Source organism: Lolium rigidum, chromosome 7, assembly GCF_022539505.1.
Source record: "Lolium rigidum isolate FL_2022 chromosome 7, APGP_CSIRO_Lrig_0.1, whole genome shotgun sequence".
NCBI lineage: Eukaryota > Viridiplantae > Streptophyta > Magnoliopsida > Poales > Poaceae > Lolium > Lolium rigidum.
The window spans coordinates 101254717-101268094 of record NC_061514.1 but is presented as its reverse complement, the minus strand read 5'-3'; the positions used below and the strand labels follow the sequence as shown (position 1 = coordinate 101268094).

The 13378-nt window shown below is 45.6% G+C and overlaps 1 protein-coding gene and 1 non-coding gene across 2 annotated transcripts; one reads left to right on the top strand and one right to left on the bottom strand.

Annotated features, from left to right (window-relative positions):
* Window positions 1-3518: 3518 nt before the first annotated feature.
* Window positions 3519-5773, top strand: LOC124677601. Its single transcript, XM_047213574.1, has 3 exons — window positions 3519-3747; window positions 3992-4015; window positions 5235-5773. The coding sequence occupies exons 1-3, from the start codon at window positions 3519-3521 to the stop codon at window positions 5549-5551; spliced, it is 570 nt and encodes a 189-aa protein (XP_047069530.1). The 3' UTR covers window positions 5552-5773.
* Window positions 5774-6525: 752 nt separating this feature from the next.
* Window positions 6526-6599, bottom strand: TRNAI-AAU. The gene has a single exon. It is a non-coding gene; the product is annotated as a tRNA-Ile (tRNA).
* Window positions 6600-13378: the final 6779 nt, after the last annotated feature.

Genomic DNA, 13378 nt, shown 5'->3' with positions numbered 1-13378 from the left:
AAGTACTGTAGTAAAATAAACACATGGGTTATCTCCCAAGAAGTGCTTTCTTTATAGCCATTAAGATGGGCCCAGCAATTTTAATGATGCACTCCCAAGAAATAAGAGTTGAAGCAAAAGAGAGCATCAAGAAGCAAATTCAAAACAAATTTAAGCCTAACATGCTTCCTATGAAAAGGAATCTTGTACACAAATGAATTCATGAAGAACAAAGTGACAAGCATAAGAGGATAAAACAAGAGTAACTTCACAATTCTCAACATAAAAATGGGAAACTTAACATTATTAAGATGCATACAACCATGTTTCCCTCTCTCATAATAACTTTCAGTAGTGTCATGAACAAATTCAACAATATAAGTATCACATAAAGCATTCTTATCATGAGTCTCATGCATAAAATTATTACTCTCCACATAAGCATAATCAATTTTATTAGTTGTAGTGGGAGCAAATTCAACAAAGTAGCTATCATTATTATTCTCATCATCAAATATAGGAGGCATATTGTAATCATAATTAAACTTATCCTCCATAGTAGGCGGCACCAAAAGACCACTATCATTATAATCATCATAAGTAGGAGGCAAAGTATCATCAAAGTACATTTTCTCCTCAATGCTTGGGGGACTAAAAATATCATGCTCATCAAAGCCAGCTTCCCCAAGCTTAGAATTTTCCATATCATTAGCAACAATGGTGTTCAAAGCGTTCATACTAATATGTTCCATAGGTTTTTTAATTTCCGCATCAAACCATCCATGTCTTAAATCAGGAAATAGAATAAGAAACTCATTGTTGTCCATTATGCCAAACTAGTGTAAACAAGAAACAAAAAGATGCAATTGCAGGATCTAAAGGAAATAGCTTCGAGCACACACACAACGGCAACAGAAAAGTACTTAGTTACCTGGGACCGAAGTATGAGTGCCTTTTACCTTTCCTCCCCGGCAAGCGGCGCCGGAAAAGTGCTTGATGTCTACGGGTGCTTCTATTCTTGTAGACAGTGTTGGGCCTCCAAGAGCAGAGGTTTGTAGAACAGCGAAAAGTTTCCCTTAAGTGGATCACCCAAGGTTTATCGAACTCGGGGAGGAAGAGGTCAAAGATATCCCTCTCATGCAACCCTGCAACCACAAAGCAAGAAGTCTCTTGTGTCCCCAACACACCTAATAGGTGCACTAGTTCGGCGAAGAGATAGTGAAATACAAGTGGTATGAATGAATATGAGCAGATAGTAACGGCGCCAGTAAAAGTGCTTGCTGGCGTGCGGTTGATGGTAGTAATATTGCGAGCGAGTATAAATGCGGTAAAACGATGAAACAAGCAGCGATAGCGATATTTAGGAACAAGGCCTAGGGATCATACTTTCACTAGTGGACACTCTCAACATTGATCACATAACAGAATAAATAGATAGATGCTAGACTCTACACCCTCTTGTTGGATGATGAACACCACTAAGCGTGTAGGATTACACGAACCCTCAATGCCGGAGTTAACAAGCTCCACAATATTCAATGTTCATATTTAAATAATCTTAGAGTGCATAACAGATCAACATAACCAAACCAAGTACTAACATAGCATGCACACTGTCACCTTCACACTACGAAAGGAGGAATAGATCACATCAATACTATCATAGCAATAGTTAATTTCATAATCTACAAGAGATCACAATCATAGCCTACGCCAAGTACTATACGATGCACACACTGTCACCATTACACCGTGCAGGAGGAATAAACTACTTTAATAACATCACTAGAGTAGCACACGAGATAAATTGTGATACAAAACACATTGCAATCATAAAGAGATATAAATAAGCACTTCACTATGCCATTCATAACAGTGAATAAGTATTCTGTCAAATATAGCCTAAGAGACCCACACGGTGCACACACTGTCACCTTTACACACGTGGGACAAGGAGTCTCCGGAGATCACATAATTAAAATCCACTTGACTAGCATAATGACATCTAGATTACAAGCATCATCATATGAATCTCAATCATGTAAGGCAGCTCATGAGATTATTGTATTGAAGCACATAGGAGAGAGATGAACCACATAGCTACCGAGTATGACCCTTAGCCTCGAGGGAGAACTACTCCCTCCTCATGGGAGACAACAGCGTTGATGAAGATGGCGGTGGTGTCGATGGAGAAGCCTTCCGGGGGCACTTCCCCGTCCCGGCGGCGTGCCGGAACAGAGACTCCTGTCCCCCAGATCTTGGCTTCGTGATGGCGGCGGCTCTGGAAGGTTTTCTCTGGTTTCGTCGAACGTATAGGGTTTTCGCGACGGAGACCTTAAGTAGGCGGAAGGGCGGCGTCAGAAGGGGTCTGGGGCCACCAGACACTAGGGCGGCGCCCCCCTCCGGGCCGCGCCGCCACCATGTGTGGGCCCCCTGTGGCCCCTCTCGGCGGCTCTCGGGTGTTCGGAAGCTCCGGGGATTCTAAAATGCTCGGGCGTTGATTTCGTCCAATTCCGAGAATATTTCCTTACTAGGATTTCTGAAACCAAAAACAGACAGAAAACGGAGCCGACCCTTCGGCATCTCGTCAATAGGTTAGTTCCGGAAAACGCATAAATATGACATATAATGTGTATAAAACATGTAGATATCATCAATAATGTGGCATGGAACATAAGAAATTATCGATACGTCGGAGACGTATCAGAGACCGCCGCTGTCTTTTATAGCCGGCGGCCTGGCGGGAAACTTGGGCGCGAGCGCACGCCAATGGCCTTTTCGCGCGCGCGAGAACCTTGGCGCGTGCGGGAACTTTCCCGTGCGTTCCACCGCCCACCATTGCTGTCCCGTCAAGGCCTGCCATGGCGCAGCGCCGCGCAAGGAAGACGAACCACGTGACGTCTTTTTGGGTCACCGCGTTGGGCGCAGCGTGCGACCCAAACGGACACGCGGACGCGGGCCGCTGTCCGCGTGTTCGCTCGGCCACCCAAACGGTCTAAAACGGACGGCGCAGCGCGTCCGTTTGGGTCGCCTCCCCGCGTCCGCGTGTTCGCTCGGCCACCCAAACGGTCTAAAACGGACGGACGGCACAGCGCGTCCGTTTGGATCGCCCGGTTGGAGATGCCCTAACATATGGTGCACCCACGAACGCGGCGGGCAGCCGTGAAGAGGAAGCTGGGTCCCCGGACTCGTCGACGGGATAAAATGCTGGGTTCGGTCCGTCTCCACCAAGGGTGACGCGGAAAAAAACTAGAGTGAATTCCTCACCGCCGCGCCACCGCACCGACGAGCTTTCCGACCAGCCTACCACTCCCCGCTGTTCGCTCACTTCCCACTCACACACTCCCCCCACCCCACCACTCTCCTCCTTCTGCTCGTCTCCCTCACCCACCATCGCTACCACCACCACCACTGCTACAAGCACGACGCCGCGCCCAGAGCTGCAGGACCAAGAAATCACCGCAACCACGCGCGCGCGGTAGAACCCAGCACGCACGGGCACGGCGCGCGGACACATTACCCGAGCGCGCGCGCCGGCGATGGCCGTCGGGGGGCGCCGCGCGGCGGCGTGCGGGCGGTGGTGCCTGGTGATCCTGGCCGTGGCCTCCGCGCTCGGCGTCTCCGGGCCCGCGCTCTACTGGCGCTACAAGAAGGGCTTCTCCTCCTCCGCCGCCACCGTCACGGCCGCCGTCTCCTCCTCCTCCCCCACGTGCCCGCCCTGCACCTGCGACTGCCCGCCGCCCCTCTCCCTCCACTCCATCGCGCCCGGTGAGCCTCCGCTCCCGCCCCCTCTCCTCAGATCTGCGCCCGCCGACGCCTCAAAGTTCTGTAGATAAGAAAATGGGCACGGGCACGGGCACGGGTTGGTGTTACCCTACATGAATGCAGCTGCTCATGAATGCAGTGGGTGAATTGAACTCTGCACTAATAATAGCAATAGGCCAAATCAACTGCTTATTCATGTCTTCCACCTTCAGAACTGACAGGATTGTACATTTTCCTTCCTTTGCAGGGCTCATGAACTTCTCAATTTCAGGTTTGAGCTCCTCCTTCATACTCACTTCAACTCAGATTTCAGTATATTATGCGGTCTTATCACTGCAATTGGTCGAACATAACGGTTGTATTGCTAAGGCCTGGTTGACATAATTGGCCAAGTTCTCATCATGATATTTTCTCTACCAAACAATTCCACCTGCAACTTTAGACTGTTCCTGGACTTTTATCTCCCCCAGCACAATTTCCATGTCCAGGTGTTATTACAATGCATGCTATTCTACTAGTGTCGTTCTTGACATTTCCCTTACCTTTGAGAGTGTTGTTTTACTCTATATGAAGCGTTAGATAAATTAGTTCATCCTTTAACAGTTTATCATCAGTTCGTCCGTTTTACTATGTTGATATTGCTCTTTTAAACTGCTGGCATGCTACGTATCAGGCTGGCCTAAATCATTTTGCAGTTTCTGTAAGATTGGGCCTTAATGACTTAAGCATGGAATATTTGGGAACTGGGATATACCTATTGAATGACCTACTCTACAACTGCTACAGCATCCAAATGTGATTGAGAAAATCGTGTGTTTTTTCATTATATTTGCATAGAATTTTGATGTGCTTGTGGTATTAGCTATACATGAGCAAGTACACAAGAAGGATAATGACGATGTCGTTCTCAGTCTATGATGGTATGCATCATATGCTAACGAGCTTCAGTCCAAAATAGTACTTCGTTATGCACATACCACCCACACCACACATCTGTGATGGGGTTTAACATATTGCAATCATACATGGATTACTTCCTTATATTTCCCAGTAACATTGCAGCCAAACATGAAATACTTCCTGCTATTTCCAGTAACACATTAGCCTGCAAATTTCCAGTAACGCATTAACATCACAACTGAACGTGGATTACTTCCTGCTGTTTCCATTCCAGTAAGGGATGATGACTCCTCCCCTGCACCAATTTGCATGCCATGCAGCTTACTGTGTGCTGACGAAGTGTTATATTGCTGCTGCACATAAAGCTTTCACCTACATAACTATCATAAGTTCTATGGTGAAATTGCAAATGCTCTGCATGAACAGGATAGTGTAAACCTTTTGCCACATTTCTGTCCAAGTACTTGTGAGCTGGAACTTTTCTTGTGAACTCCTTTTCGTATGGTGGCGTCGGTTTCGTTCTACTTCTGTTACTGCTGTTATCAGGCAATCTTGTTGAATCGAAAAATAATTTGAAGTTGAATATGCAGCTTGCGGCACAAATGATCCTGAGCGTAACAAAGAGATGGAGAAGCAGTTTGTTGATCTCCTTAATGAGGAACTGAAGCTGCAGCAGGTTGTAGCTGAGGAGCACAGCCATCACATGAACGCCACTCTTGTGGAGGCAAAAAGGCAGGCTACCCAGTACCAGCGAGAGGCAGAGAAGTGTAATGCGGCTACAGAGACTTGTGAGGAAGCTAGGGAGAAGTCTGAGGGAGCAATCTCCAAGGAGAAGAAACTGACTGCAATCTGGGAACGACGAGCTCGTGAATTGGGCTGGCAGGATTCTCGAGCCGCCACCCTATGATAGGCCGTTGTAGTTTTCTTACACACGGAAAATTATTTTTGGTAGACCTCTTGCCGCCAAACCATGGAGCGTTAAGTGTACCGGTCAATGACCACGTGTATTGTCTGCATATGTATTATGAGTTTGTGAGTTGTTCGGATGAAGTACTGTTACTCTAGACAATGTACATTCCTTATATTTGTAACTATTGTACATTGATTCAATATCCAAACCTTATGTCAACATTATTGAAGACATACAATGTAGTGTCGCGTCTCGCTCGCAAGACAGTTATGTGCTTCGGAAGATTTTTACACCTTTTGGAAGTTTGAGCCACAGTGTCAATCTTGAGACTATTTGTGTTAGCAGGCTTATGGAAGAAGTCTTTTCTCTGTATCTGACTCATTTTCAGGGAGCATTATCTTTCATGGGTTTACACAAAAATGCTGCCCACTTTATTGCTTCTATGGAGGTGTTTTCGGTCAGTAATGTTCAGTGCTTGTAATCTGGAAATAATATCATTTTTTGGAGCTTATTTGCAAAAAACCAACATTCCAGTTACCTTCGGGGGAAACAAAGATTGACCCATAAAAGCATCACTTTCATGATTTACACAAAAATGCTCTCCAGTGCATGCTTGTTTTCGGTCAGTAATGTTCATGTTCAGTGCTTGTAATCTGGAAGTAACATCATTTTTTTGTTGGCACTTATTTGCAAAAAAGCCAACATTCTAGTTACCTTCAGGAACTATTCAGAATTTTTTTTGGTCCAATGCATGCTTGTTTTTGTTTGGAGGCGTTTACGGCCAGTAATGTTCAGTGCTTGTAATCTAGAGATTTTTTTTTGTTGGCGCTTATTTGCAGAAAAAACAACATTCCAGTTCCTGGAGGATTCAGAATTCAGAAAAAAGAATGGCTCATACAGGTCTCGAACCCGCTTATTTGCAGAAAAAACAACATTCCAGACCTTCAGGAAAGCTAATTCAGAAAAAAGAATGGCCCATACAGGTCTCGAACCTGTGACCTTCGCGTTATTAGCACGACGCTCTAACCAGCTGAGCTAATAGGCCTGCTGTGATATGTTTACAAGTGTAAGCTATAAGTAACCAATGCATAGTTAGTAAGGACCGCTCCTAACAGTATCGCTACGGCTACATTATCCTACACGCTTCCGTGTTCTCGTCATCGAAGTAATGATGGTCCCATCGTGCCGGCCTCAGGAACTCGTTATTTAGAACATGGTCCATGTCCGGCACCGGATCGCTGTAAGGAGCATGAACCTCCTCGGCTTCCTCCTGGTGTTCTTCCTCATTTACCTCAGGTTCCGGGACCAATATCTCCGCCTTCTTCCCGGTCTTCTTCTTGATCTTCTTCAGCAACTTGTGGGCTTTGAAATCCCCTGTTACCGTTATCTTGTTCTCCTCCCTGTCCACCTCCACCGTCTCGACGCCTACAGATGGATGGTGATCAGACGTTAGTGACATCACATGAACAGGCTTGGAATTCAGTATTTTCTTCTTGTTTTTACCATCCATCTTCTTGATGGTGCGGCGTACTAATCTCTCGCAGGCGTCGCAGTGCATGTACACTCTCACGTCTACGGTGATGCTCTGCACAAGAAAAGGAAATAGGCACACTGTGAAGGAATGAATAGAGGAGGATCATGTGTGAAAATGGCATGTGAGAATGAGATAGAGTAAATTAATGAACATGATCCTGCGGGCTAATTATAGAAGGCTTACATTCGTAGGTTCAGCATTCGCTTCCCCCATGACGCCTACCAGAGCTTGGAACAACGCGAAAAGCAAAGCACCCTGAAGAGATATGGCCATATGGGGCATGTGAGCAAGTGCGATTCTGAAGAAATAAGTTGGGCAGAGAAGAAACAACGTCGACCGCTGTTCTTCTATAGACTATAGTTATGGTTTCGATTTTCGAACCAAGATTACGAGAACCAAATAGCGTTCTTCTCTAAGCCAACAAAGGATCGAAATGAAAGGGAAGTCTCCAACAGAATTGCATGCGGAGCTTGCATGCCATGCATGCGAAAGCTCTTCTTACCCGGCTGTTTTGTTCATGTCGATTGCGTGTTATTGCTCCCTCCTGACAAGGACGCAGCAGGTACGTACGGTCTCCAAACAGGCCAACGCTGCAATCTAATCTGAATCTCAATTCTCAAAGGAAAATGCAAGAGGAATTTGACGAATTAACCTAGCTTAGCTAGATCATCTACGTAAATTAAACGACCGGCAAGAAAAGGCAAAGCTGTTCTTGGTGCCATGAAGCTATTTAATGAAGAAGAGCCAGAATAAGCTTACCTAGTATTAGTCCTGGAAGGCTCAGGCCGATCGACCTATTTTGGAGATGAAATCGGATTGACCACCACCAATGAAGGTGCTCATAAGGGAACGACCTCCTAAATATGTCTCCCTGTCTGTGCGACGGTAGTTCAAAACTGGAATCGGCACAATATCGCGAAGTGGCCGCCTTCGCTCAATTTGGGTCAGACCTTGATGCTGCGACTCAGGCATTACTCAATAGAGGTGCAAGGTTCATAGAAGTGCCCAATAAACTACAATATGAACCACTTCCAATTAAAAAACAAATTGTTGTGATTTATGATGCTGCCAACGCACTATGGGAGAATTGCCGTACGCCGACGGCCAGGCGATGTGCCGACGGCCAAATGTCGGGGCCGTCGGCACAGTAGCCGCCGGAGCGCGACGACGAGGATGACCGTCGGCGTTAAATTGGCCGTCGGTACAGGCTGGAGGTGTCGACGGTCACCGTCGGCACAGCTCTGGCCGTCGGCACAACTTTTTTTTTCCACTACAGAACTGTGCCGACGGTTAAACCGTCGGCATAGCTTTTTCCTATTTCTCAACGGCAGTCTTCAAAAAAGCATAACTAAATCATTCTAACTGAGAAAAATAAGTATAGTATATCAAATTTTGCAGAAAAACAAGATCTATCATAGAAAAATATCAAAAATGGAATATTTCAAATACCTAAATAAATTTTCTTATAAATGAGCTATAATGTTCGAGGTTTCATGGCTTTCACACACGCCAAAAATGAAAAAATGGTCGCTCGTGGGTCGGATTAGAAATCCGCGTCCAGGGTATTGCTTACCATCCTAGGGCCCACACACGTGTCAAATATGACCTCGTTTCGGAAAATTATGCCATGTCGAGGCCGTTTCCCACCTCATTTCCCCTGAAATCCATAGAACTCCGGACGTGATAGCTCTTTTCGTGAAGGGTTTTCGAAAATAATTGCCACATCCCAGTTTTGATAAACGGAATAGTTACTATGACATATAAAATGATGCCACGCGGCTCCGTGAGATTTTTTGACTTCGTTCAAATTGCCATCTGGCCAAAACATCCCCCCAGGACATGCGGTATCGCCGTACCGGGCGTGCGGGTGCACACATTCGCGAAAAAACTAAACGGACAAAAATTAGCACATATAATGATGCGTCGTAGAACTAAAAACATTTTTTCCGGAATTTCTGGAGCGACGGATAGTTGAGCCCTAGTTCAAATCCGGTCAGTTTCCAACGGATTCGGCGGGACACCGCCGAAAGCCGCATGAGTTCCCAAAAAGCTAATGCGTGCACATGTCATGTGATAGGTGGTGCGTAGGTGGTCTACTATCATCGCACGGAGGTTTCATGTCATACTAAAATGTTCCCCATGTAGCTGCTTCACAAATAAAAACCGTTTGGGCACGCTAAAAATGAAAAGATGGTCGCCCGTTGGTCGGATTAGAAATCCGCACCCGGGGTCTCGCTTTCCATCCTAGGGCCCACACACGTGCCAAATATGACCTTGTTTCGGGAAACTATGCCATGCCGAGGTCGTTTCCCACCTCATTTCCCCTGAAATCCATATAACTCCGGATGTGATAGCTCTTTTCGTGAAGGGTTTTCCAAAATAATTGCCACATCCCAGTTTTGACAAACGGAATAGTTACTATGACATATAAAATGACGCCACGCAGCTCCGTGAGATTTTTTGACTTCGTTCAAATTGCCATCTGGCCAAAACAGCACCCTAGGACATGCGGTATCGCCGTACCGGGCGTGCGGGTGCACCCATTCGCGAAAAAACTAAACGGACAAAAATTAGCACATATAATGATGCGTCGTAGAACTAAAAACATTTTTTCCGGAATTTCTGGAGCGACGGATAGTTGAGCCCTAGTTCAAATCCGGTCAGTTTCCAGCGGATTCGGCGGGACACCGCCGGAAACCGCATGGCTTCCCAAAAAGCTAATGCGTGCACATGTCATGTGATAGGTGGTGCGTAGGTGGTCTACTATGATCGCACGGAGGTTTCACGTCATATTAAAATGTGCCCCATGTAGTCGCTTCACAAATAAAAACCGTTTGGGCACGCTAAAAATGAAACGATGGTCGCCCGTGTGTCAGATTAGAAATCCGCACCCGGGGTCTTGCTTCCCATCCTAGGGCCCACACACGTGCCAAATATGACCTCGTTTCGGTAATTTATGCCATGCCGAGGCCGTTTCCCACCTCATTTCCCCTTAAATCCATAGAACTCCGGACGTGATAGTCCTTTTCGTGAAGGTTTTTCAAAATAATTGCCGTATCCCACTTTTGACAAACGGAATAGTTACCATGACATATGAAATGACGCCACGCGGCTCCGTGGGATTTTCAAATTGCCATCTGGCCAAAACAGGGACATGCGGTATCGCCATACCGGGCGTGCGGGTGCACCCATTCGCGAACAAACTAAACGGACAAAAATTAGCACATATAATGATGCATCGTAGAACTAAAAACATTTTTTCCGGAATTTCTGGAGTGACGGATAGTTGAGCCCTAGTTCAAATCCGGTCGGTTTCCGACGGAATCGGCGGGACACCGCCGGAAGCCGCATGGGTTCTCAAATAGCTAACGCGTGTACATGCCATGTGATAGGTGGTGCGTAGGTGGTCTACTATCATCGCACGGAGGTTTCACGTCATACTAAAATGCGCCCCATGTAGCTGCTTCACAAATAAAAACCGCTTGGGCACGCTAAAAATGAAAATATGGTCGCCCGTGGGTCGGATTAGAAATCCGCGTCCGGGGTCTTGCTTCCCATCCTAGGACCCACACACGTGCCAAATATGACCTCATTTCGGCAAACTATGTCATGCCGAGGCCGTTTCCCACCTCATTTTCGATAAAGTCAACCAGATTTAAACTAGAGGTACTTAATCTATTGCTCATGATTTTTGGGTAAATTAAATTGTAGGTTCAAAATATGATATGGATGTCATATTTGTATTCCTCTTATTTTTCTGATCAATTTAGACATATTATTTGCCAAATTCGTATTTACTGATATTAATTATTCCATATTAAATAAAAAGACAAAAATTAAATCATTTAATTGTTTTTCAAATTCTTTATTATTATTATATATATATATATTCATTATTATTTACTTAAGTAATTGTTTAGAATTCAAAAATATAGAGATGTGGCAGCACAGTCATGTTGGAGATATGCCCAAGAGGCAATAATAAAAGTGGTTATTATATATCTTTATGTTTATGATAAATGTTTATATACCATGCTATAATTGTATTAACCGAAACATTAGTACATGTGTGATATGTAGACAACAAGAAGTCCCTAGTATGCCTCTTAAACTAGCTTGTTGATTAATGGATGATTAGTTTCATAATCATGAACATTGGATGTTATTAATAACAAGGTTATATCATTATATGAATGATGTAATGGACACACCCAATTAAGCGTAGCATAAGATCTCGTCATTAAGTTATTTGCTATAAGCTTTCGATACATAGTTACCTAGTCCTTATGACCATGAGATCATGTAAATCACTTATACCGGAAAGGTACTTTGATTACACCAAACGCCACTTGCGTAAATGGGTGGTTATAAAGGTGGGATTAAGTATCCGGAAAGTATGAGTTGAGGCATATGGATCAACGAGTGGGATTTGTCCATCCCGATGACGGATAGATATACTCTGGGCCCTCTCGGTGGAATGTCATCTAATGTCTTGCAAGCATATGAATAAGTTCATAAGAGACCACATACCACGGTACGAGTAAAGAGTACTTGTCGGAGACGAGGTTGAACAAGGTATAGAGTGATACCGAAGATCAAACCTCGGACAAGTAAAATATCGCGTGACAAAGGGAATTGGTATTGTATGTGAATGGTTCATTCGATCACTAAAGTCATCATTGAATATGTGGGAGCCATTATGGATCTCCGGATCCCGCTATTGGTTATTGGTCGGAGTGAGTACTCAACCATGTCCGCATAGTTCGCGAACCGTAGGGTGACACACTTAAAGTTGGATGTTGAAATGGTAGAACTTGAATATGGAATGGAGTTCGAATATTTGTTCGGAGTCCCGGATGAGATCCCGGACATCACGAGGAGTTCCGGAATGGTCCGGAGAATAAGATTCATATATAGGATGTCATTTTATGTGAATTAAAATGATGCGGAAGGTTCTATGGAAGGTTCTAGAAGGTTCTAGAAAAGTCCGGAAGAAACCACCAAGGAAGGTGGAGTCCCGGAGGGACTCCACCTCCATGGCCGGCCAACCCTAGTGGGGGAGGAGTCCCAAGTGGACTCCCCCTATGGGGGCCGGCCACCCCCCAACATGGAAGGGGGGAATAGTGGGATTCCCACCTTGGGTAGGTTTCCCTATCACATGGAAGGTTTTGGGTTCGGGTCTTATTCGAAAACTTGTAGTCCAACACTTGGGGCTTCCACCTATATAATGAGGGGCCAAGGGGAGGGGGCCGGCCACCCCAAGACCACAACCCGGCCGCCCCTTGAGTGGCCGGCCACCCCCTCCCAAACCCTAGCCGCCCCCTCTCCTCCATAGCTCCCGCGTGCTTTAGCGAAGCTCCGCCGGAGTTCTCCCACCGCCACCGACACCACGCCGTCGTGCTGTCGGATTCAAGAGGAGCTACTACTTCCGCTGCCCGCTGGAACGGGAGGTGGACGTCGTCTTCATCAACAACCGAACGTGTGACCGAGTACGGAGGTGCTCGCCCGTTCGTGGCGCCGTGATCAAGATCTTCTACGCGCTTTTGCAAGCGGCAAGTGATCGTCTACCGCAGCAACAAGAGCCTCATCTTGTAGGCTTTGGAATCTCTTCAAGGGTGAGACTCGATAATCCCCTCGTTGCTACCGTCTTCTAGATTGCATCTTGGCTTGGATTTCGTGTTCGCGGTAGGAAATTTTTTGTTTTCTATGCTACGTTATCCTACAAGTGGTATCGAGCCGTGTCTATGCATAGATGGTTGCACGAGTAGAACACAATGGTTTTGTGGGCGTTGATGCTCTTGTTATCTTTAGTTGAGTACTTTGCATCTTTATGGCATAGTGGGATGAAGCGGCTCGGACTAACTTTACATGACCGCGTTCATGAGACTTGTTCCTCGTTCGACATGCAACTTGTATTGCATAAGAGGCTTTGCGGGTGTCTGTCTCTCCTACTATAGTAAAGATTCAATTTACTCTTCTATTGACAACACTAGTATCACCGTTGTGGTTCATGTTCGTAGGTAGATTGGATCTCACTCGAAAACCCTAAACCACGTAAAATATGCAAACCAAATTAGAGAACGTCTAACTTGTTTTTGCAGGGTTTGGTGATGTGATATGGCCATAATGTGATGATGACTATGTATGAGATGATCATTATTGTATTGTGGCAACCGGCGGAGAGCCTTATGGTTGTCTTTAAATTTCATGTTGAGTAGTATTTCAAAGTAGTTGTAATAGTTGCTACATGGAGGACAATCATGAAGACGGCGCCATTGACCTTGGTGCTT

What these genes read in the sequence shown, in the direction of transcription:
- LOC124677601 (XM_047213574.1), top strand. Translation starts at nt 3,519, where the DNA reads ATGGCCGTCGGGGGGCGCCGCGCGGCGGCGTGCGGGCGGTGGTGCCTG. An exon ending in CCTCCACTCCATCGCGCCCG is followed by an intron (nt 3,748 to 3,991) that starts GTGAGCCTCCGC and finishes CTTCCTTTGCAG; the next exon opens with GGCTCATGAACTTCTCAATT. An exon ending in CATGAACTTCTCAATTTCAG is followed by an intron (nt 4,016 to 5,234) that starts GTTTGAGCTCCT and finishes TTGAATATGCAG; the next exon opens with CTTGCGGCACAAATGATCCT.